Here is a 26500-nt window from a genome sequence, read left to right on the forward strand (position 1 = left end):
TATTCAAAGGGATAGAAAAAGTGTGCATATGGTGGGGTTCAGGATGGGATGTGTCCTGCTAAACCCAGAGTTTGCCAGTAAATGAAGGTGATAGATAACCTCACGCACCATTAACGTTAGCTGTTGTTCTTTAGTCTTCATATATGGTACTCTGCAAAAGTCTTGGTCCACCCCTTTATTTCTTTATATTTTGTGTCCAAGGAGCCAGACGTAATTGCTTTTTAATCATGGTCTTGAGCAATAGTTCTCCAGGTTTTCTGAAGGCCTTTCTTTTCACTCATTTTCAGTCGAGTCCTTGAAAACGAATATTTTCAGAGGAATGTTTTTTTTGTTTGTTAAGGCACTCAACACTGACCTATGAATCATTCAAACTTAAAAAAGGCGCCTGTCTCAAGGAATAAGCTAGTATTTTGTCATAAATTAGATTTTTAGGCACCTTGTTACTTGTACCCTGTTGCACAAACACAGTTTGTCCCCATTTATTTGTCAAATTGTGAACATAACACAGTTTGACAAATATAAATTGTTCCAAAGATTAGGAGCCACCACTGAAAAGACTGTCGCCTTTTTCTGTAGAACATTTCCTGAAAAACTTCCAAGCTTACTGGAATTGTACAAACTGTGTTTTTTACAACTCTACAAAAAAAGTTTTTAAGGCCAAAGACTAAATCCCTGCACCCATTTTCCAAGCAAAATATTAAAAAATGAGGAATAAGAAAGAGCAAAAGATCTTTAGGTGTTCTTTGTTCCTTCATTATTCTGCTTCAGTGAGTTTAGTTGTGAGAAAACACTAAGAAACTAAAGCTTAATCTATAAGGGTTGCTAAACGTTGCTAGATTTTTCAAAATAATTCGCACATTCTTGATGTTGTAACATAAATTGTTCTCATTAAAACAGTCGACTTTCGCCATTTTTTTTAAATGCAGGGATCTTTAAAGAGGCCTCAGAAGTTGCCAGATCTAGAGGGAACGTCACTATGTTTGCAACACTATAAAGAGCTGCCAGTTCTAATTTAGAAGTTGTTAAACTGAGATTAAACTGATTGTAGCATGGAGTGATTTCATGTTTTTCAAACTGAGCTTTTACCCCCTCTAACCAGTAAGAAGATCAGAGACAAACCAAATAAACTTACTACAGATTTTCTTTGCATGCCTTGCATGTAAAATGACTTGTAGATAGAAATCTAAGAGTTCATACAGGATCCAAAGGACTTTAAACTCCGTGTAGTCTGTCAGCTGGAGATAGCAACACAGGACAGCTGAATAAGCAGACACCAGAGCACATTAAAGTAAAAAGTGCACATTGACTCAGCCTTGTTCCTCTAGTTGAAACAAACAATTTTTTTTTATAAATGGAAGCTTTACATGTTGTATTTTAGGAACTTTTGTCTTGTCTTGTTGTCGTACTTTCTACAAACTGATGCTTTCCTAACTAAAATAGTGTTATTTTAAATAACCTGAGCATTAGAGTACTACGCTTGATTGCTGTCACTGGCCTCTTTCAGCTTCTGTGAAACAGAGATGTGAAGCAGATACCATCAGCTGCTTTGCAAAAGTTAACACTCTGCAAATTAACTGTTATAGGTACCTACAATATATATCAAGTCTAGCTATTAAATGGAGCTGGCATACATAAAAAGCCAGCCTTATTTATCCCATCAGTGCAAAATCAAAGGAGGTTACTTGTGGCTTCAGTGGGAGTCTGTGTGTATGTGTTGCAATTGTGCATTCACACTCCATCCATCTACATAAACACGACACCATTTTTTCTTCCTGTTCCTTTTCCAAACATCCCTCCGAGCCTCGAGGCTTTTCTGAGTCGTGTGTCAACGCCTGGCCTGCAGTGAAGCGTGTCAGCACTGCTCCTTCACATTTGTCTTCCCAGGAGTCTGATTCCAGCACGCTGTGCATTTTACTGCAGACATGCAGAATGGCATGTCTGTTATTTAAAACAAAAAAGAAGCACTGGATTTGTCGCAGATAGGGCAGCATATGTGGAATTTAAATGTAATAAAAGTTTTCATGTCTTGTTCACCATTCTCCAGCAGCTACAGTGTTCTTTGCTATTGCACAGCAGTGTGACATGTGACTCTCCAGCATTCATATTTTTAGCTTCAACTAATGACTTTGTAGCATTTTCCACTTTTTTGCTTTCATGGATCTTTTTGTGTAACTGCTGTTAAATCAACATGCTGTCATTCGGCACCACAAGTTAAATTAAACCAGTTTGATTTGATTCTGTAGCACACTCCTTAAAAACAGTTTGTTACAAAAACAGTTTGTTACAAAAACATACGGCTACTGCTATTAACAGTACAGTACAGCCAAAAGAGGTGATGATAATCAGCCAGTCACAATTTTTGTAATGTCTAATAAGCTTCCTTTTCCACACACCAGTGGCTGTAGCAATTACCTGTTGATACGCTGAGTGAAGTGCTAAAACTATGTAGTTTTGTCTGACTGCTTCACAGCTACAGCTGCTCAGTGGCATGGGTATTAGAAGTCGTTCCTCCAAGCTAAATTCTTTATTGACTCTCTTATTGTTTGGAAATCAATTTTCTTGGACTCTGTTTGACATCAAGTGACATAGTGTCAGGATCAGCTGGTCGATGGTTAGGTCAGTCTGCTCTCATCCGATCTATTTTCACTGGACAGACAACCATGAGCATTACTTTATAAGGGAGAACATAAAAAGCCTGTCAGATTAATAATTTTTGGCAGCGGGAGGAACAAACAACCTTTGAAACCACCCTTTACTTTGAGTTCTGTGGAAGTGCCAAAACCTGTTAGCACCTGCAAACTTTATGTTTGTGTTTACTGAACTTTTGCTGATTGTCACCAATCTAAGTAACACCTTGTTAAAAACGAATGGGCCAAATGTGAGGTTAAACTTTGCAAACATTTGCATATTAAAATGACGTTAACGCCATAACTGCATTAACGCGGCAAATCTCCGTTAGCGAGTTAATGCGGATCACCCCGTGCGTGGGGCTGCACGGTGCTAAAGCGTTAATGAGCTAACCGTGCTAACGCTGAAAGCACTATTATATATTCTAAAGCATAAAGGAATAAAGAAAACACTTGGAATGATTACCATTTATTTTAGAAGGGTGTTATATGTAAACAAAGGCATTTCTTTTCCTTTTTCCTCCACATTCCAAAGATATGACATCACAACGTGATTGGTCTGTTGTAATATTGATCCTGGACAAACATTATTATGATGATGAAGAAACAACACCAACACTGAGCGCACTATATATGCTGTAGCAAATTAAGGTAATCTTGATTTAAACACTTACAGTACATCCTCCTCTACTTCAAGCAGTCGATCGGTTAAAGAGACGATACAGCTTTACTCATCACTGAAATCAACATATTTTTGGTTAGCTATAATACTAAAGTCATAGTTTTGCAATGTGGGGCCATCAAAAAAAAGCATGCTAGCAGCGATAACAGAAATGAATCGGTTGCACACAGAGGCAAATTTCTGATTTAACCTATTCCTTTTTCTGTATAGTTTGCTGTTTAACATCCATCACATTCCTTCTTGAATGAAAACAAACCTAAGAAGTAAGACAGACTGTTAACATGACCTTTGACCTCGTGACACTACATCATTCGTTGGACGACTTAAGTGGTTCGACTCGCAATCTTACACTCTGCGGTGCACCACAGTAAGTTATAGTCACTTTACTGCAGACTGACTGGAAGGCAGTTACCGGTTATTCGAGGTATGTGATGATGAGTTTGATTATCTGTGAGCGCTGATAGTGAGGCAAGCACAAACAGATAGAAAACCTGGTTCCTGCCATTATAAATGGTGTGCTGGGAAGATGAGTAATTTAGAGAGTGTGTTTGTTTGTGTGTATGTTTCATACGCATATATTTCCCGTCTCTCACCGACACAAAGGCTTCTCAGCAAAGTCGCCCTCCCAGGACACATTTTATGTGTCTGTAGCTGCGTTCACACTGTGGAAATGCTGGCAGGGAACAGGTCTGGTCTTGTAAAGCTGATAGAACAGACGGCCTGGTTTAGCTCTGAACAGCACTGCAAAGAGTTAAAAATCTGTTCCTGTGTAAAATGCAGCCTTTGTTTCTGGGTCATGAACCAGTCAAGGTCAGTGGCTTTAACTGAGCCAAACAAACATACACACACGCAGTTCAGTTTGCACTAATTGATTCCCCTTCCAGCAGGGACAAGAATGGGCTTGTGTGTGTGTGTGTATGTGTGCGTGTGTTTATTTTAAAGCATCTGTCAGGAGGTAAAGTAAATAGATAAGTGACAAAGTAAACACTCATCCCACATCGATGCCAAAATCGTTCTTTAGTGATGCACGTCTACATACAAACATGAACCGCTTGTGCCTCATATTAATGGGTTTTTCAGAAGGTGAAATTTGATCTTTAGATGTGTGACTGTAAACAACAACACTGCTTCTGATTTTTCACCACCCCAGTGAAATTTCCGCACAAATTACAGAGTACATTTTGGTCAAGCGAGAACTCCCATGACAGTTGCGCAAGCGGTGCTCTAGCATCCGAAGCTTGTGGTGAAAATAAGTTCCGGCATGTTCACAGAACAAATTTGGTTCTATGTAATATTTTGAACACTAAAACATAAAGAAATATAACATAATATAAAGAAATGTCTGAATAAATATAGTGTAACATGCTGGAAAAAGAGAAGCTGGTTGCATATCACCTATATGCAGGTAAACGAAAGTATATAGTAAGAACATTTCTTTGCTTTTCTGTAATTATTTCAGCCCTTTTGTATATGTATAAAAGATTATTAACTAGAATATTAGTTGGATAAGCTAACATAATCAGCGTGAGCCAAAAATAAATAAATTCCCAGCGTTTGCACGTTTGCAGAAACCGGGGTCTGACTTAAAGTCAGGTGAAAAAACCTGAATACACGTTTTTAATACACTTTCTCCAGTAAGCTAAAAATGTTGTGGAAATGAGACCTCCAGTTTCTTCTAAATTAGACTGAATAAGTATTACGTTAACATCCTCAAACTAACTTCACATCCTCAAATTTATGAAATGTGAGGCTACAACAAAAAAGAGGTCAACACAACCCTAAATTAGATAAGTGGTTGAGGAAATCGTTGGATGAATTAATTTTATAACTGCTTATCCAACTAAACTCTTTCTAAGCATACTAGGAGTAACTATTGTTTCTTTTTTCTGAATTGAGCAGTTTTTGTCTTATATTAGGCCTGATTCCAGGACAAAATAACTGGGTTTGCATCAGAAGTTAGTGAGGGCGATTGGCTTACTAGACCTAGCCTTAGAAAAAACGAAAATCAAGTTGTCATTTATTGATGTATATTGAGTTGTCAAAATTCATCAGGGTACAGGTGAGGTTAAATGTAGTTTTCATGGGGGGGAAGATTTAAAGTTATGGACTTGTGCGTACCCCAGCTGAAATAGGCTAAAAGGCAGCTGTACACCCTGGATAGGTCACTAGTTCAATACAATCAAACACAAAAGTGATTATAACCCCTAAAATCAATAATTATCCAAGATAATTTTATTGTTGGGTTCTGGTAACTCAAAGTTAGTTGAGTGCATATGAATGGGATACTCTGTACACATGGTTACAGATGGTTCATGTGGACCAGTAAACGGCCAATTAAGATAAGCTTCAGTTCGAGTTTCTGCTTTCTTAACATTCTGTCTCTGTGTATGTTTGCGGTGATGAACCAAACAAATGAAATTAGTCTGAACCAAACCTGAGCTTGATGTCTCAAAGTGCAGATAAGCTGTGAAGATGCTATCTGTCTTAAACTTGCACAAACCGGAGAACAGGCCTCTACCACCCGACTTTTCCCTCACAGTCATGCCTAACAGGGACCCTGCCAGAGGGCTGAACACACATGAGGGCGCCCTGTTGGCAAACAGGCAAACATCAGTCAGTAACTGGGGTGGAGGTAAGGGAGAAAGATGAAGGAGGAACAGTTACATCACACGTGTGTTTAACATTAAAGACGTAATTTGTCATATAAAATAATGATTGTAGGATGCAATAGAAATGAAGATGGGGCGGGCTTACTTAATTGAGAAAAATGACAGTAAAAATCTCAGAGAACCTTGGCTCTTTTTCAAAAGTCTTCATTGCTGTTGTGACTTCTATCACTGTCTTTGCTGCAGAGATTCTGTTTACAGTGAACAGTGCTTTAAAGTGAGCGACAAGTGACTGCAGGCCAAGAAGTGATAGATCCAAGGAAGGTGAATGAGGAGGCTCACTGCTTCGGGGTGACTCTACAAACATTTCAAAAAGACAATAGCAAGTTACGTGTGCGTTACTTATATCAGACTTGTTTTTATGCACTTACTCTTGCTATAAGGAAAATACCCACAAAAGGAGCATCTGGAGGATTACATACCTCACTGGGACGGTTTAGAAATTTTTTTACAAATAGTAAGAAGAGAAGGTGGGTGAAAGAATAGGCATGCTTGTATGGGTTGTGCCTGTTGCCCTTTGCCTGCTGGCACACCTGTGTGAAGCTGACTCCAGGTGACAGGCTTATTTACAACTGTTGATTGACAAAACAGATTTGGAAGCACTTGAGCATGAAGACATGCACACAACCTTCGATTTTGTGACTTGTTTGCTGCTCCAATTGTTACATCAGAATACCCAACTGTGCTTGTGGTGCCTCATTGCTGATGTTGAGGCTTCAACTCTGTGGAAAACCCGGTGTCACCAACATTCACCCTGAATGCAGGCATGTGGCCAGTGTACCACAAGTAAACACATCAAGAAGAAACAAAAGCATATCAAGATACACAACCTTTGCTAAGCTTCTAGAAAAGGTTGTGGCTAAGCAACTTATGGCAGCTCTAGATAAACATGGCATTTACAATAAGTTTCAGTCAGGTTTTCGTCGATTTCACTCCACGGAGACAGCTCTTCTTAGGGTCTCTAGTGAAAGCCTGGTGAATAATGATGCAGGAAAATGCTCTGTTCTACTCATGTTGGACCTAACATCAGCTTTCGACACAGTTGACCACCACATCCTCATTGAAAGGCTGAAAAATCTTTCAGCACTTTGTGATTCCGTCTTGAAAGGTGCTATATAAATAAAAATGTATTTATTTATTTATTTACACAGACATATTCTTCTAGTTAGCAAAATGAATGAAAGTTCAGTTTGTGTTCTGTTAGTGTGGTGTAGAGCTGTTTGATGAGTTAATAGTAGCAAGGCACAATAAATGTGTTTTCTGCCCTAGATTTTCTTATATAGCGCTTTTCTACTTCAACTGAGCAAACAAGGTATTTTTTACTATAAGCCTCATTCACACAGTTACACACACATTCACAGAAGTGAACTCAGTTGTACTCTGACAACTTGGGGTTCAGTGTCTTGCTTTACTTCAAACATGCAGTCTGGAGGAGCTGGGATGTGAATCACTCTGAGCCACAGCTGACCCCAAGTTTGAAGAGTTTACATCCCTGGGGTGAACCGTGAATGTTAAGGGTGATTTGTGACAGGAGTAGTGAAACAGAAGGTTTATAAGTTGATAGTGAGATCTGCTGGAGGCAGTGACACAGATAAAAAGACAGGAGGAGATGGAGGTGACAAAATTGAAAATGTTAAATTTTTCACTGGAAGTGACCAGAGTGGATAGGATTAGAAATTAGTACAGCTCAGGTTGATCAGGTTGGAGATACACTTAGTGAAGCAAGGCTGAAATGGTTTGGACATTTGCAGAGGGATAGTGGATTTACTGGACCAAGGATCTTGAGGATTTAGCTGGCAGAAAAGAAGAAGAAAAGAAGAAGACCACAAAAGAGGTTCATGGAGGAGGGGAGGACATGCTAGGGATCGGGTGGAATGAAGGCAGATTATCTGCTTTGGTGAACCCTAAAGGGAGCAGCAAATAGCTCCATAGCACCTTCTTGTTATGCTGGTGGATCAGACACAAAAACAACATAATTGCTTTTAACTTCACTTGGTAAACACCTTATCACCTTGGTAAACACCTTTCATCACGTTACCTTATAACGTGATGAAAAAAATGACTCTTTAAGGTTTGCCAGGCACAGAGAGACCAAAATGCAGTTCAGCAATTATCATTGTTGAAAGGTACATCTGGGGCATAACAGATGTGCTTGTTAGAAATTGTGTCCTAGTAAGTCCTGGTAATGGCTAAGATTCTGATTTTAAAAAGTAGATAGCAATGAAGCAATGAATGAATAAAGCCAACCAATTCTTAAGAATCATTCAGTCCCTGTAAGATTAGCCAAAGTATCTGCACCTATTTAAAAACAAAGTCCAATCAAATACAAAACGACAACAACACTAACACTGTTCTACTGTCAAGTACTTGTCAGTACAGCTCTGTTTGGATTTACTTCAGGAGGAAATCTAAATCTGTTCAGATATTCTTCTGTATACATTTGCCCATGAATACCTCAAGCTAAGCTTACCTTCTAGTATTCTACTGGGAAGGGGACTGGATTTCCTTACGGAAATGTTCCTTAAACCCACAGATAGGACTCAAGGTCTAACAGGCAGCCGCAGCACACTGCTCTGAATTTTCAGCATAGCAGGAGCATAACTGGAACACTTCCACACCTTAAAACACCACACCAAGGCATTGGTTAAACCGCCAGAGGCCAAAACCATCCACAAAGCTGACTGAGGTTACTTTGTTCAGTGCTTCTATAATGGCTTCTCCTGGTAATTACACATCCTCTGCACGAATCTCATATCTACAAGGCAATAACCAGGTTAATTGTCATTATGTGCTGGCAGACTTAAAGTCATAATACTTTCACTGATAGATTTTTGTTTACAGGATACTGCAACTCACCCATTGTAAGTTACTAGAGGGCAGATACTGGATCCCTACTCTGGCTTTTCAGCTCAAATTGCCATTTATCTGATATTTCAAACCTCATAATATATCTGAAGCTACCCTTACCAGTGTCAGAAAGGTTGTCCTATCATACAATTTAGCTGGTATGTAACTGCTTCTATTAACAGTACAAAAGCAGGTACGGTTAATGAGAGACAGAGGGGAACATAGTAAGAGGAGTCACAGATACGTCTCTAAGTGTGGAGCTGCTACTTTGCCAAAAACAATGGTTCTATTAAGAGTACACAGAAGAACAAGTCAAGGAGTAAATGCAGTTGAAGAGAATGACAAAGAAATATAAATTGTATTTGTACCTAAGCTTTTAATGTAATTTATTTATCGTGGCTTTCATGTGGCTCATTGTGCATGCGATTCTTCTTCATCCTAATATAGATTGTCAGCACATGTGATGCCAAAAACCTCACAGGCAATGACTAACTTTGTGGGAATGTTTCTTTTATAGTTTCGATCATTAAAATGTATTATTTCACATTAAAGGACTGCACGAGACTCAATACTTCAACAGATTACTGCACTGTGCCAGCTCACAGCTGCTGTGCAAAGTAAAAAATCCTAGCTACAGTACAAGACTACTCCATATGGAGAATGAGAGGCTCATCGGAGACAGCTGATTATCTTTCTCTGTTATTTTTTCACACAGAAGACTTTTTAATTAATTATATTTGTAGAGGAAAACTACTACTAAAGTACTACTCCCATGAGTAAAAATCAAATCAATGGGAAAACAATACAATATATAAACATTTCCTTTGCGTTTTGTAATTTTTGGATTGTCATTTATAGTTTTTGGATGATTTGTATTTACAGTCATTGCATTGGTAATCTCAGACCATAAAGCCCTGATTATATATTCATTTAATCTCACCCAATGGTATATATTAATCTAATCTTCTGTTAATTTTTTTTACTATACTGATACTTGGGTTATGAGAATAGGTGATGCAACATAAATCCAGCTTGTTGACACTCTATCCAGATAAGACTGATGCAACTCTCCGTTATATGTTCCTAAGGCAAGAAAGAAAAGACGTCACGTCAGGCTCAGATTAACAAACTAATCCTAGAAGTCATCATAACTTTTGAGGTCATGGTAAAATAAAGAGACTTGCTCAACCACAAAATCCTTTACACAACTGAACTTTCATGCAGCACGCCCATCAGAATAACATTTCTATTTACTTTGTGTGTGTTAAGCCTTAATCTGTTTTATTTATAATATCCTTACACATGTTTGTCCATGTGCTTTCACATTCCTGTGCAACCCCAGTACAGTACAGATACAGTGCATGGCTATAATTGATCTTCTTACAAAACAGTTGTGGGGTAAGAGTTTTAGAAAGAAAGACCTTGTTAAACTGATTTTACTGGTAAGCTTTTCAAGCATGAGGTAACACGATATTCCTCTTTGGAAGATTTGGCACCACTAAATCAAGACTCCTTTATTTTCTAAAAGAAAATGAAGTAACCTCCCTGCAGAACAACTTTTTAACACAAATTTATGATCGCCACTTTACTTCTTTGTGCCCTCACCACTGATGTTTTTTCTTTCACATCTGCCAGTCTCTCCATCATCCAATTTAGTGTCAGGAGAAAAACAAATGTGAATAATTTGCTACCAAAAGCATTTGTGTTCTACATAATTTATCTAAATGACTGCTCAATTATTTGCACTTTTACACAGCCGTTGTAGTTGGTTCTTTTTTTTTTTTTTTAGCAGTTTCTGTTTACCAATCCTCATAATGCTGGTACACAGCAAAATCTCCAGTGTTAAATTAACACTGGAGATTTTGCTGTGTATGAAGTGTAATTAATACCAGTGTTTTAGGTAGCCTTCACCACCTAGCTGTCCTACTTTCTTTGACATGTAAGTACTTAAACTGGATAGGAATAAAGAGTAAAGACAATAATTATTCAATAATTAAACAACAATGTTCTAAATTTATTCTGCCCTTTTGCATTGGTCATTTATCTGGATATTCTAGCCAAGAGGGAAACGCAGCACAGCCTTTGGTAGCAGTAAGAACAATGCAAATTTCCGTAATTTGCATATTAGCTTTCAACACGAGCAATCTTTAACCTTCAACATACTATAAAATTTGCCATTATAAAGTTTCACAACTCCACAAATAATAAGATCAAATACAAAAGTTGTTTGACATTTGGATGATCTCCCCTTCATGGTTGTTTCCTTGTGCGTCTCTGGAATATTTCTAGTGCAGTTGCTATTTGTAAAGTTTCTGATATGACTATCATCTCAAGGGTCATCATGATAATCATTGATAAGAGCAGCATCTACCTCTACAATCTAGTGACCGAATGATAGTTTTCAGTGGGAGAAATGGCAGTGCAAACCCCCTAAGGTCATGCGTCAGATAACAAGCTTTCTGCAAAGAGTGTTGTTTCCATTGTTGATCTTCTTATGATCCTATTCTTGACAACTAACAGTGGTATACTTCTCTTTTGTACAATACAGTACAGCCAGCCATAGCAAGGGGGAGAAAGAGGGCAAGAGAGAGAGAGAGCATATGTTCTTTTTGAGGTAAATTATAATTCATAGCAAGTACCAATTTGAGGTTTATTTTTCATTAATTTCATTGCTGACATTTGGGAAAATAGTGACATCAGTCCAATAAAGTTTGATGGACCAGAAGTCATAGCAACAAACCAAAAGCAGAGCAGAATGTTTTGTACAAGCCTGCTCAGGTTTCTTGAGGTTGTTGTTATGACTTTTTTAAGCCATGTAACTGTTCTGCGGATTTTCAAAATAAGGTTCAACTTATCATAATGCTGCGGAATTTCTTTCTTATGTCGTCAAGTCACCATAGTTGTGCTTCTACAGGACCAAGACTCCTTGCACCTTGCTTTGAGAGAATACACAACACAATCATGTTTGGGTTTTGCCATGCACTTTAAGTTTAGATGAGTGAGTCTTTGTATACAGCAAATTGTGGATGAACTGTGGCAGGCGTCAACGAACCAGCTATTTAAACATCTTGCCTCTCACACTCGTTCTCTGCAATTCCCCATCTCCATTTATTCTTGCTGCCCACTTCTTATCACAGGGGAGGAGTAAAGTTTATGTGGGCCTTTCATTCTGTCTCACAGTGAGAGATGGCTGCAGTGTATTGTGGGTAACAAAATCCAGCTGTGTTGTAGACTCTGTGTTTGTGTGTGTCTCCTGGCGTGAACATGTGCAAGAATGTGTGCGTGCCTGTGTGAATACATTCAGAGGCCTGTGAGTTGCTGTTCTGCAGGTCGGGTGTGTGCCGAACTGTTTAATTTTCATCTTCTGATGAGCACGTTCCCCTTTCAACACACAGCCTCCATGGCTAAGGATATGCTGTGTGCCATTAAGTCCTACTGTGACAACAAAAAGCAGTGACATTTAATTATACACGTACGAAAGAATAAAGAGAACTGGTTTTGCAACAAGTTCTGTGACTGCAGCATAATGCAGGATTACTTGCGTGCACTGTGTATGTCCATTTTTTTGGAGTGCTGTGCTTGGCAGATTCTTGGCTTTATGATGTTGGCACCCGGTTAATATCAGACAGCAGAAGAAACAGAGGAACTTAAAGTGCTTATGTTGAGATTGAGCTTTAAGCTTTCCTTATTTCCCCTCCTACTTATCCTGTCATTCCTTTGAAATTTCAAAATAGATGAGGTGTTTGTGAAGCAGAAAGTTAAGAATAAATGTGCTTTCCTGTAAGCTCTTTGAAAATATTATGTTTAAGGCATTTCATTTGGCCTGCCACAGTGGTGTTTAACACTTATCTAAAAGCCTTGCCAACTTATTTTCCTTTTACTTGACTGAAATTAACAATGGTCAAGATTAAACAAAGATGTAGAAAGTAAAGCATACACAAGTTTTAATAATTTACATTGCTGCTGTCTGACATCAGGTAAGTTTTATAAGTCTTGGAAAAATATTTCTGGTCAAAAAGGTCAAAAGACATAATGAGACAAGGTTTTGATAGATGACTGAAAATTATTTACACCAACTGATATTGATAATGGAGTGGATTTATATAGCGCTTTTCAAGGCACCCAAAGCGCTTTACAATGCCACTATTCATTCACTCTCACATTCACACACTGGTGGAGGCAAGCTACGGTTGTAGCCACAGCTGCCCTGGGGCAGACTGACAGAAGCGAGGGTGCCATATCGCGCCATCGGCCTCTCTGGCCAACACTAGTAGGCGGTAGGTGAAGTGTCTTGCCCAAGGACACAAAGACCAGGACAGAGAGCCCAGGGATCGAACCGGCGACCTTCCGGTTACAGATACGCTTCCCAACCTCCTGTGTGTTGATATCAAACACACAGCTACAGTATTGTAGCTACAGCTTGTGACAACATTATTAAAAGATATTTTGAAAGTTATTTAGTAAACAGGGACAAAGAGGCAGTTTATTTTATATTGTACTTTTTCTTTTTGTGAAACATGAAGAATAAAAACAGCTCATGAAATACTTATATGGGCAACTAAAAGTCACATTTAATTATACATGTACGCATGTTACTGTTACTGCTGATAAGTCATGTATGCCTTTGGATTACATGTTGGAATCAGCACATGGACAGTTCTGTGCACCATCTAAGATAAATATCACATGTGACATGGTTCTTTCCATTACTGTTGGGATGTCTGAATAAGGGCGTGAGTAACTTAAAGCAGCTTGTTAGGTTCAGCTCCTATATATATATATATATATATATATATATATATATATATATATAAAAGCTGCAACCACCAAGTACCTGCAGAGGGTCAGGCAAGTCCTGAGGAGTCAGCTGAATGGTAAGAACAAGATCCGGGCCATCAACACGTACGCCCTGCCCGTGATCAGGTACCCTGCTGGGGTAATAGGCTGGCCAAAGGAGGAGATAGAAGCCACTGACATAAAGACAAGAAAGCTCCTTACCATGCATGGAGGGTTTCACCCCAAGTCCAGCACCCTGAGGCTGTACGCTAAGCGGAAGGAAGGGGGCCGGGGACTGGTGAGTGTCAGCACCACAGTCCAGGATGAGACAAGGAACATCCAAGAATACATTGGGAAGATGGCCCCAACTGACCGAGTGCTCAGTGAATACCTCAGGCAGCAGAAACCCAAGAAAGAGGAGGGAGACGAGGAACCATCATGGAAGGACAGGCCCCTGCACGGTATGTACCACCGGCAGATAGAGGAGGTGGCTGATATCCAGAAATCCTACCAGTGGCTGGACAAAGCTGGACTGAAAGACAGCACAGAGGCACTAATCATGGCAGCACAAGAACAAGCTCTGAGCACAAGATCCATAGAGGCTGGGGTCTATCACACCAGGCAAGACCCCAGGTGCAGGCTGTGTAAAGATGCCCCAGAGACAATCCAGCACATAACAGCAGGGTGCAAGATGCTAGCAGGCAAGGCATACATGGAACGCCATAACCAAGTGGCCGGCATAGTGTACAGGAACATCTGTGCCGAGTATAACCTGGAAGTCCCGAGGTCAAAATGGGAGATGCCCCCAAGGGTGGTGGAGAATGACCGAGCTAAGATCCTGTGGGACTTCCAGATACAGACGGACAAAATGGTGGTGGCTAACCAACCGGACATAGTGGTGGTAGACAAACAGAAGAAGACGGCCGTAGTGATCGATGTAGCGGTTCCGAATGACAGCAATATCAGGAAGAAGGAACACGAGAAGCTGGAGAAATACCAAGGGCTCAGAGAAGAGCTCGAGAGGATGTGGAGGGTGAAGGATATATATTTTTATTAGGGGTGCAACGATACACAAAATTCACGGTTCGGTTCGATACTTTGGTGTCACGGTTCGATATTTTTTCGATACAAAAAAAGATGTTCATGCCTTTTTAATTTGTCATTTATTAAAATTATAAATATATATTTTAACTCAAAAGTACAGTTTTTAAATTTAACCCTAACCCTAACCCTTGTGCGTGTTTTTTATTTTGACAGCGAATGCGCACCTGCGGACCACTTATGTGCAGCCCTGGTTATTTAGCTCGTCATATTGCAGCCACAGAAATTCTTTTGTCCATGAAACCATAAAGCTGCACTTTCTTTTTGCCTTATAGTCTGATTTGTCATAACTACTCCGTTTTGTGGTAAGCTTTTCTTTGGCTGTCACTTCTTCACCCTGACCTGTCTTATTTGGCTCAGCAGAACTGAAATATATATCCTGCTGCTTTTACACACGCACTCACATAACGCTCAGCGATTCTCTGCGCGATCAACCTCTCACATGTTTAAGCTGCGGGAGATTTCACTTGTCATGTTTGCATAGTAAGCTAACGATTGATAAGACGATGTCAGAGGAATTTGTGCGCAAATTATCATCACTCACCAATCAGTGCTGTCGCTCTCTATACACAGGTCGCGCGATTGCAAAGTGAAAGCAAAAAACAAGCGCAATTTCAAACGCGATTTCAATATGTCACATATTGACAGTGGCTCACCGATGCCAATGACATAATTACCCAGCTACATTTCCGAAAGAATGCAAAAGCATTGACATATATTTTTCCTTCCTACGATAGCCCGACGGGCAGGGCAGAGATAGATTTTGGTAGTCCGACTGGAAAAATCGCTAGCCCCGGGATGTCGGGCTAGCGATATTGCGAGCCCTGTATCTGATTGAGGAATCACTCATCTTTGGAAAAGAGAGTTTATTACAGAGAAATGTCTCTTTCCAAAATAAAAGCTATACTATCCGCTTCTTCTGGGCTATATTCTCAGCAGCATATTAAACATATAAGGAGAATCATGTGCTAACGGCTGTCTAAATGACTCAGCTAAAGTTTGTAGCATGCTTGCTTGTTGTTTTTGTCTGCTTCCACTTGTCTTTGCACTAGGATGATGTCGGAGTAAATGTGCAGTCATATTCGTTGTGTTACCACTAGTGCTTTCAGGTTAATCTAGTTGAAATGACCTTAACTCCACAACACGGCAAATCTCCGTTAACGACCTACCCCTGATCGCCCCGTGCATGGGGCTAGACGGCCAACACGTTAACGAGCTAACTGCGCTAACACACTAGTTCCCACCCATGTAATTGAGCATTGCGTGGCACATCCAACATACTGTTTTACTTTAGTCCATGACGCGCTTACCTTCAGGGTCATACGTCACATGAAAACCAAAATAATTCCAAACGCCAGATCTGAATGAGGGTGGGGGAGGTTCAATTTGCCATGTTGCAAGGAGAGCTTAACTTCTGTCTCGCTAGCTTGCCCTGCGCTCTTCCTTCTGACTATGCTGTCTGTGTTGAGCGCTCAGTGGATCTGCGCTCGACAGTGCAGCCTAGGCGGAGTAGTCGAACGCAGATTCACTGAGCGCTCAACACAGACAGCATCGTCAGAAGGAAAGTTGATAAAATAAATTACAAATTTTGTATTGTTCGATACATATGCGTACCGAACTGAAAGCACTGTATCGAATGGTTCAATATCGATACGAATATAGTTGCACCCCTAATATATATATATATATATATATATATATATATATATATATATATATATATATATATATTTTTTTTTTTTTTTTTTTTTTTTTTCCCACCCTGATTTACGAATAAATTCTTTACAAATCCATGTGGATTCATGGATTATTTTTTTTTTCACATTCTGTCTCTCACAGTTGAAGTGTACCTCTGGTGCAAATTACTGACCTCTGTCATCATTTTAGGTGGGGGAACTTGCACAATCGGTGGCTGACTAAATACTTTTTTGCCCCACTGTATATATATATATATATATATATATATATATATATGTGTGTGTGTGTATATATATGTGTATATAAAAAAAAAAAACACCCAGCACGCCCCTGCGGGCGGTTTATCCTTCAAGCTCGGGTCCTCTACCAGAGGCCTGGGAGCTTGAGGGTCCTGCGCAGTATCTTAGCTGTTCCCAGGACTGCGCTCTTCTGGACAGAGGTCTCCCATGTTGTTCCCGGGATCTGCTGGAGCCACTCGCCTAGCTTGGGAGTCACCGCACCTAGTGCTCCGATTACCACGGGGACCACCATTACCTTCACCCTCCACATCCTCTCGAGCTCTTCTCTGAGCCCTTGGTATTTCTCCAGCTTCTCGTGTTCCTTCTTCCTGATATTGCTGTCATTCGGAACCGCTACATCGATCACTACGGCCGTCTTCTTCTCTTTGTCTACCACCACTATGTCCGGTTGGTTAGCCACCACCATTTTGTCCGTCTGTATCTGGAAGTCCCACAGGATCTTAGCTCGGTCATTCTTCACCACCCTTGGGGGCATCTCCCATTTTGACCTCGGGACTTCCAGGTTATACTCGGCACAGATGTTCCTGTACACTATGCCGGCCACTTGGTTATGGCGTTCCATGTATGCCTTGCCTGCTAGCATCTTGCACCCTGCTGTTATGTGCTGGATTGTCTCTGGGGCATCTTTACACAGCCTGCACCTGGGGTCTTGCCTGGTGTGATAGACCCCAGCCTCTATGGATCTTGTACTCAGAGCTTGTTCTTGTGCTGCCATGATTAGTGCCTCTGTGCCGATCTTGGAGGTGAACCTGCTGGATGTGGAGGTCCTGGGCTGGTGTGGTTACACGAGGTCTGCGGTTGTGAGGCCGGTTGGATGTGCTGCCATATTCTCTGAAACGCCTGTGGAGACGGCTTATGGTTGAGAAATGAACATTCAATGCACGGGCGACAGATCTGGTTGACATTCCTGCTGTCAGCATGCCAATTGCACGCTCCCTCATTGCTTGTGGCATCTGTGGCATTTTGCTGTGAGACAAAACTGCACATTCCAAGGGTGGCCTTTTGTTGTGGGCAGTCTGAGGTACACCTGTGCACTACTCATGATGTCAGATCAGCATCCTGATGTGGCACACCTGTGAGGTGGGATGGATTATCTCAATATGGCAGATGTGCCCACTACCACACATTTGGACTGATTTGTGACCACTGTTTGGGAGGGATGGTTATATTGTGCATCTGGAATGAATTTTAGGTCTCTACGTCCATCCCATGGGGAATGGGAGCAGTAACAAAGGTGTTGCGTTTATATTTTTGTTGAGTGTATATACATATATATATATATATATATATATATATATTTTTTTTTTTTTTTGTGTCCCGTTTGGATCTTTAGCCATCAGAATTGTTGTCTTAAGGCCAAGAAAGATGCCAAGCGGATTTATTTTACCAAGTGGATCATCATGGCCTTGCCATATTGGTCCATTTGATTGACCTTTATTATAATTATGAATTTATTTTATTTTCAGTTGCTACAAACGGGACAGACATGACTGGGGGATAGGACAGGGAGAAAGAATGAAAGAAAGAGAGGGAGAGAAAGAAAACCAAAGGGGAGAAGAGACGGTGAGAAGGAGGGGAAGAAAGAAAAAAAAACAAACAAACAAAAAAACAAAACACCTGGGTCACCTGTATGGAGAAAAAAAACAGAAGAGAAAGCAAACAACAAAGACCAACATAATAAAAAAAACAGCACCATCACAATAAACTAGCTAGCAGTAGATATCAGTAGATACTAAATAATAAACGATGTTGTGCAGCACGCAAGATAGACAGCGCACAATGTGCTTTGAGGCAGCAGCCAAGAAAGCTGTAGTCCGCGTCTGTGAATACCCGTGTGCACACCTGTGTGCATACCTGTGTGGATCAGCATGCTTGTATTCCAAAGGTTTCTCCATGTAACGATCTGCTAGGGAGTGTGGGGAGCCACAGCCCCGTCCTCCAGGGTATGAAGCAGGTATGGAGGAGATCAAAACTCCAGACATCCAGAGGCCCCCAGAACACAAGAGACCAAGGAAGACCAACAGAGGGGCAGTCACGCCACTGTCCCAGTAAGAGCTGAGGACAGTCCCAGATGAGGGCTCACTCAGCAGCCGCGGAGCAGAAGCCAGGGGGAGTTGCAGTGACGCGCCCGTGAGCTCCGCCGGCAGCCAGCTGTGCCTGAGTGACCGAGCCCCAGGCCGAGAGGCCGGGGGCACCCCACCTCCGAAGTGGCCCGAGCGAGCCCCAGGCTCCAGGTCCCGATAAACGGCCGCCAAGGAGTGAGCCGGTGTGTACCCGGAAGCCCACCCCCAGACACAAAGAACCACCAACGCACCGACACCTGAGGGAGTCCGCCACTGGCAGGGGAAGTGGTGGTGGGTGGAGATAGGCCTCCAAACCTTGGAGGGCCTGAGATGTCCCCAGAGAGGTGGCGTCTGATACCCAACCTGACATATAGACACACACAGACACAAACATCCATTCACACCCTCATGCTCTCATATGCACTTACTCCACACTCAACCAACGTGGAGACAGACATAAAGAGACGCTGTACACACGATCACACTCCCCAAGCGTACTCTACGAACCGGGTCTAGGTACCCTTGCCCCTGGAGGGGGGAACTGCACCCAGACCCAGGTGGTGATATGTGTATATATATATGTATGTGTATGTATATGTATATATATATATATATATATATATATGTATGTATATATATATATATATATATATATATATATATATATATATATATATATATATATATTTGGGGTGCAACGATACACAAAATTCACGGTTCGGTTCGGTTCGGTTCGATACTTTGGTGTCACGGTTCGATATTTTTTCGATACAAAAAAATGTTCATGCATTTTTAATTTGTCATTTATTAAAATTATAAATATATATTTTAACTCAAAAGTACAGTTTTTAAATTTAACCCTAACCCTTGTGCGTGTTTTTTATTTTGACAGCGAATGCGCACCTGCGGACCACTTATGTGCAGCCCTGGTTATTTAGCTCGTCATGTCGCAGCCACAGAGATTCTTTTGTCCATGAAACCATAAAGCTGCACTTTCTTTTTGCCTTATAGTCTGATTTGTCATAACTTTTCCGTTTTGTGGTAAGCTTTTCTTTGGCTGTCACTTCTTCACCCTGACCTGTCTTATTTGGCTCAGCAGAACTGAAATGCTTTTACACACGCACTCACATAAGCTCAGCGATTCTCTGCGTGATCAACCTCTCACATGTTTAAGCTTGCTGTGGGAGATTTCACTTGTCATGTTTGCATAGTAAGCTAACGATTAATAAGACGATGTCAGAGGAATTGGTGCACAAATTATCATCACTCACAGATCAGTGCTGTCGCTCTCTATACACAGTTCGCACGATTGCAAAGTGAAAGCAAAAAACAAGCGCAAATTCAAACGCGACTTCAATATGTCACATATTGACAGTGGCTCACCGATGCCAATGACATAATTACCCAGCTACATTTCCGAAAGAATGCAAAAGCATTGACATATATTTTTCCTACAATAGCCCGACGGGCAGGGAAGAGATAGATTTTGGTAGCCCGACTGAAAAAATCGCTAGCTCCGGGACGTCGGGCTAGCGATATTGCAAGCCCTGTATCTGATTGAGGAATCACTCATCTTTGGAAAAGAGAGTTTATTACAGAGAAATGGCTCTTTCCAAAATAAAAGCTATACTATAAGATAAGATAAGATAAGATAACCTTTATTAGTCCCACACGTGGGAAATTTGTTTTGTCACAGCAGGAAGTGGACAGTGCAAAAGTTATGAGGCAAAAATTAGAATACAACAAGAATAAATACAGTACACAACTGTACAGAATAGAATAAAATAAAATACTATATACAGTAGAATAAAATAAAATAAATATACAATAAGATAAAAATAGAATACAAATACAAATACTATATACAACTGAGTAAAAATACAACGATGACAGAAAGGATTATTGCACTTAGTATTATTGCATATGTATGGATGTGTGTGTTTGATCAGTTAAAGTCTTTATTATGGAGTCTGACAGCAGTGGGGAGGAAAGACCTGCGAAATCTCTCCGTCCCACACCGTGGGTGCCGCAGTCTCCCACTGAAGGAGCTGCTCAGTGCTGTCACAGTCTGCTGCATGGGGTGGGAGATGTTGTCCATCAGGGATGATAGCTTAGCCGCCGTTCTCCTGTCACTCACCACCTCCACTGGGTCCAGAGGGCATCCTAGAACAGAGCTGGCCCTTCGGATCACCCTGTTCAGTCTCTTCCTGTCCCCAGCAGAGATGCTGCCGCCCCAGCAGACCACGCCATAAAAGATAGCAGAAGCCACAACAGAGTCATAGAATTTCTTCAGGAGTGGGCCCTCCACTCCAAACGACCTGAGTCTCCGCAGCAGGTACAGCCTGCTCTGCCCTTTCATGTAGAGGGCGTCTGAGTTATGAGTCCAGTCCAGTCTATTGTTCAGATGAACACCAAGGTACCTGTAGCTGTCCACAGCCTCAATGTCCATACCTTGGATGTTCAGTGGTTGCAGTGGAGAATGCTTGTGCCTGCGGAAGTCTACCACCAGTTCCTTGGTTTTACTGGCGTTGATCTGGAGGTAGTTCAGCTGGCACCAGTCCACAAAGTCTTGGGTCAGACCTCTGTACTCCTTGTCGTCCCCATCAGTGATGAGGCCGACTATTGCAGAGTCATCAGAGAACTTCTGCAGGAAGCACTGGGTGGAATTGTGGGAGAAGTCTGCAGTGTAGATGGTGAAGAGGAACGGAGCCAGAACCGTTCCCTGTGGGGCCCCCGTACTGCAGACGACCCTGTCCGACACACAGCCCTGAGTCCTCACATACTGTGGTCGGTCGGTGAGGTAGTCCAGGATCCAGGTAGTGAGGTGATGGTCCACTCCAGAGTTCACCAGCTTGTCCTTTAGAACTGAGGGAAGAATGGTGTTGAAGGCACTGGAGAAATCAAAGAACATGATTCTCACAGTGCTTCCAGCGGTCTCCAGGTGAGCGAGGGAACGATGTAGGAGGTGAATGACGGCATCATCCGCTCCAATACGCTTCTTCTGAGCTATATTCTCAGCAGCATAAGGAGAATCATGTGCTAACAGCTGTCTAAATGACTCGGCTAAAGTTAGTAGCATGCTTGCTTTTTTTTGTCTGCTTCCACTTGTCTTTGCACTAGGATGATGTCGGCATAAATGTGCAGTCATATTCGTTGTGTTACCACTAGTGCTTTCAGGTTAATCTCGTTGAAATGACCTTAACGCCACAACACGGCAAATCTCCGTTAACGAGCTACCGCGGATCGCTCCGTGCATGGGGCTAGACGGCCAACACGTTAACGAGCTAACTGCGCTAACACACTAGTTCACACCAATTGAGCATTGCATGGCACATCCAACATACTGTTTTACTTTAGTCCATGACTCGCTTACCTTCAGGGTCATACGTCACATGAAAACCAAAATAATTCCAAACGCCAGATCTGAATGAGGTTCAATTTGCTTGTTGCAAGGAGAGCTTAACTTCTGTCTCGCTAGCTTGCCCTGCGCTCTTCCTTCTGACTATGCTGTCTGTGTTGAGCGCTCAGTGGATCTGCGCTCGACAGTGCAGCCTAGGCGGAGTAGTCGAACACAGATTCACTGAGCGCTCCACACAGAAAGCATCGTCAGAAGGAAAATTGATAAAATAAATTACAAATGTTGTATTGTTCGATACATATGCGTACCGAACCGAAAGTACTGTATCGAATGGTTCAATATCGATACGAATATCGTTGCACCCCTAATATATATATATATCCCCACTGCTGTTCTGCATAGGTCTGAACCCCCTCAGTGAGATCATTAACAAGACTGGCTACGGATACCGACTACGGAACGGAGCAGTTGTCAGCCACCTCCTGTACATGGATGACATCAAGCTGTATGCCAAGAGTGAACGAGACATCGATTCACTGATCCACACTACCAGGCTATACAGCAATGACATTGGAATGTCGTTCGGACTGGAGAAGTGTAGTCGGATGGTAACAAAGAGAGGGAAGGTAGTCAGAACTGAGGGGATTGAACTACCAGAAGGCAACATTGCAGACATAGAGGACAGTTACAAGTACCTGGGGATCCCGCAGGCGAATGGGAACCATGAAGAGGCCGCTAGAAAAGCTGCAACCACCAAGTACCTGCAGAGGGTCAGGCAAGTCCTGAGGAGTCAGCTGAATGGTAAGAACAAGATCCGGGCCATCAACACGTACGCCCTGCCCGTGATCAGGTACCCTGCTGGGGTAATAGGCTGGCCAAAGGAGGAGATAGAAGCCACTGACATAAAGACAAGAAAGCTCCTTACCATGCATGGAGGGTTTCACCCCAAGTCCAGCACCCTGAGGCTATACGCTAAGCGGAAGGAAGGGGGCCGGGGACTGGTGAGTGTCAGCACCACAGTCCAGGATGAGACAACGAACATCCAAGAATACATTGGGAAGATGGCCCCAACTGACCGAGTGCTCAGTGAATACCTCAGGCAGCAGAAACCCAAGAAAGAGGAGGTAGACGAGGAACCATCATGGAAGGACAGGGCCCTGCACGGTATGTACCACCGGCAGATAGAGGAGGTGGCTGATATCCAGAAATCCTACCAGTGGCTGGACAAAGCTGGACTGAGAGACAGCACAGAGGCACTAATCATGGCAGCACAAGAACAAGCTCTGAGTACAAGATCCATATAGGCTGGGGTCTATCACACCAGGCAAGACCCCAGGTGCAGGCTGTGTAAAGATGCCCCAGAGACAATCCAGCACATAACAGCAGGGTGCAAGATGCTAGCAGGCAAGGCATACATGGAACGCCATAACCAAGTGGCCGGCATAGTGTACAGGAACATCTGTGCCGAGTATAACCTGGAAGTCCCGAGGTCAAAATGGGAGATGCCCCCAAGGGTGGTGGAGAATGACCGAGCTAAGATCCTGTGGGACTTCCAGATACAGACGGACAAAATGGTGGTGGCTAACCAACCGGACATAGTGGTGGTAGACAAAGAGAAGAAGACGGCCGTAGTGATCGATGTAGCAGTTCCGAATGACAGCAATATCAGGAAGAAGGAACACGAGAAGCTGGAGAAATACCAAGGGCTCAGAGAAGAGCTCGAGAGGATGTGGAGGGTGAAGGTAACGGTGGTCCCCGTGGTAATCGGAGCACTAGGTGCGGTGACTCCCAAGCTAGGCGAGTGGCTCCAGCAGATCCCGGGAATAACATCGGAGATCTCTGTCCAGAAGAGCGCAGTCCTGGGAACAGCTAAGATACTGCGCAGGACCCTCAAGCTCCCAGGCCTCTGGTAGAGGACCCGAGCTTGAAGGATAAACCGCCCGCAGGGGCGTGCTGGGTGTTTTTATATATATATATGTGTATATCGTGTATATATATATGTGTGTATATCGTGTATATATATATATGTGTATATCGTGTGTATATATATATATGTGTATATCTGTATGTATGCAGGTGTATGAATAAGTTGTACATATCTGTCTTTATGGGTGTATCTGTATGTATGCAGGTGTAAGAATAAGTTGTACATATCTGTCTTGTGTAAATGTAAATCTGTCTGTGTTATTATGTAAATACTTGCTTACGCTATTGTGTATTTCACACGGAGAGATACCAAACTGCCTTTCATTGTTCTTGTAACAGTCACAATCCGGTTGTTCAGTGATGACGCGATGAATCCTACTTCCGGGCCTAAAGTAGTCTGCGTTTAATATGGCTTTTGTGTTGTTAACATGTTTAATGTTTTGTATTTTCTTCTATTTGATCTCAAAAAGCTCCTAAAACAGTCAGTGATCACTGTTGACCTCCCTCGGCTTTTATTATCGCTAATCATTTATTTAAGCTCAGTTTTTAAAACCTTAGGATGTAGCTACAGCCCAGCCCATGCAGCAGTATATGAATGACTAACCTCGTATTGTGGATGGATTATCTCAGTTGTTCTCCTGGCTGAAGTTTGGTCCTTTTACAGCATCCTGCCATGCGATTACATTTGTTCCTGACTACCGAGAACACTCACGTTAACGTTTATCGAGTGGGAAAAAAAAGTTAGCTTGTTTATATTATGCTAACATAGCTGTGTCGCTAGTGGTCACGTAGCACATCATTATATACCAGCTAGCCAAACTTCAGTAACCCTACAAACATCACTGCTGTTTAGTTTTCTGTCGTCATTTATGTTGGAAGTGATAACAGAGCTGTACGTTTTAATTTGTTTCCAAAACCCCGCAGTCAGGACATGCTATATTGTATTTAGATAGAAGCTAGCGAGCTAACTCCCTGCTAACTTCTAACTCCGTTAAATGTCATAAATTCCGTTTTCATGGATGCCTGGATGTTAAACTCAATTGTTACACCTAGTAGAGCAGAACGCTGATCATTTTATTAAAGATGAAAGACTTTAGACAGTTTTTCAACTCTCAGTAATGCCATAGTGATCATTTGATATATGGACCTGCAGCGGAGTTTAGGTCCAGACACGGCTAGTGACGTCAGACTGAACAATCGGATAAAGAGCTATTCTATTCTATTCTAGAACATTCACAGAGGCTGTAAACGTGCATGTCCTGACAGTGGTTAGTTGGCAAGCGCAAGGCCTCAAGATTACCTACACACTTGGATTTGCAAACATATTCTATAAAAGCCTATAAAGGCTAGCTTTAAGAGTGTAATACTCCAACCATTCATATTCCAGTCGTTCCTCTCCTTTCATCACACTATTCACTTAGCAAGTGTGTCAGAGGTAGCACCCTAAAGAACTGAAAGGCAGCTATAATGTTCTGTAAACAACAACTGACTTCACACGAAGAAAGCTCCAGACTCTGGAGTGCAGTGGCTTTAAATAAAGACATTCTCCTGAACAAAAGCCCGTCATAGCAGGAATAGTTCAGTGGAGCACGCTGTCATCTTAGATCTTTTAATTGTATGCATTAGGGTGTGCATTGTAGTTTGTGTCTGTAGCTTTTGTTTGTTTTGTTTGTTTTTTTCCCACTAGTACTGGTTTGGTGACTAAAGCAAAGTAATGCCAGGCAAAGTTAGCCCTGCAGCAGACTGGTGACCTTTCTGGACAAGCAGAAAAAAACTGAATGATGGATGGATATATTGCTTTGATAAATGGCCACAAAATGTTACTCACACCAGTAACTTTGGGTCTGAAAACATGTCTTTGCATTGCTGTTTTGTTTTTTTACCTAAAAGTTCAAACACCAGTTAAAATTACTAGTATATGCAGACTTGCAGGTTTGTAAAGCTGTTCAATTTAGTGTCCGTGTTTATTTCTTATTGGACATGAAGTGTAACAGTGTTGTTCTCTTTGGCAAAAACTAGCAAAGTGACCAGTTTCCCACATAGATACAGTATGGCATCAAGAGACAAAAATCAGAGATAAGATTCTAATTCCCAGACAGTGTGCTGTGATCTGTATAAAACAGCATTAGAAACATTCTAACTGGTCCTGGAAGATCAGTTAAATAAAAGTGTGTCTTTAGGTTAACAGAGAATCAAGAGAGCAGCAGGTCAGAGCACCGTCCATATTAATTCATCTAAAAAAAATCTTGTGTTGTGTTCAAAACACTTGTCAGCACCACTTTTTTCCATTCCTGTCACTACATAAAGAATTTCCCAGAATATTGCAAATTCCTACTTTCATGTTATGAGGTGAAGGGAATGAATGGCGGAGAAATAGGGCAGGGAGGGAATAGAGGTATGGCCCTATGTGTGCACGCCTGACTTTAATAAAACATCTTAGGTTTCTCCTTGACTTCC

The 26500-nt window shown here is 41.7% G+C and overlaps 1 protein-coding gene across 3 annotated transcripts in view; it reads left to right on the forward strand.

The window, feature by feature from the left end:
- vasna (vasorin a) overlaps positions 1–26500 on the forward strand; it is a 42619-nt gene that overhangs the window by 10420 nt on the left and 5699 nt on the right. The window contains exon 1 of one of the 3 annotated variants that reach the window (XM_026171745.1): positions 22902–22918. The exons of the other annotated variants lie outside the window; for them this stretch is intronic. Coding sequence (XP_026027530.1) covers positions 22916–22918 — 3 coding nt within the window. The 5' untranslated portion in view covers positions 22902–22915. Of the gene's footprint in view, positions 1–22901; positions 22919–26500 lie in introns of those variants that run through there. 3 annotated transcript variants of the gene reach the window in all.

This window comes from Astatotilapia calliptera, chromosome 6 (assembly GCF_900246225.1).
Source record: "Astatotilapia calliptera chromosome 6, fAstCal1.2, whole genome shotgun sequence".
In the NCBI taxonomy this organism is placed as follows: Eukaryota; Metazoa; Chordata; class Actinopteri; order Cichliformes; family Cichlidae; genus Astatotilapia; species Astatotilapia calliptera.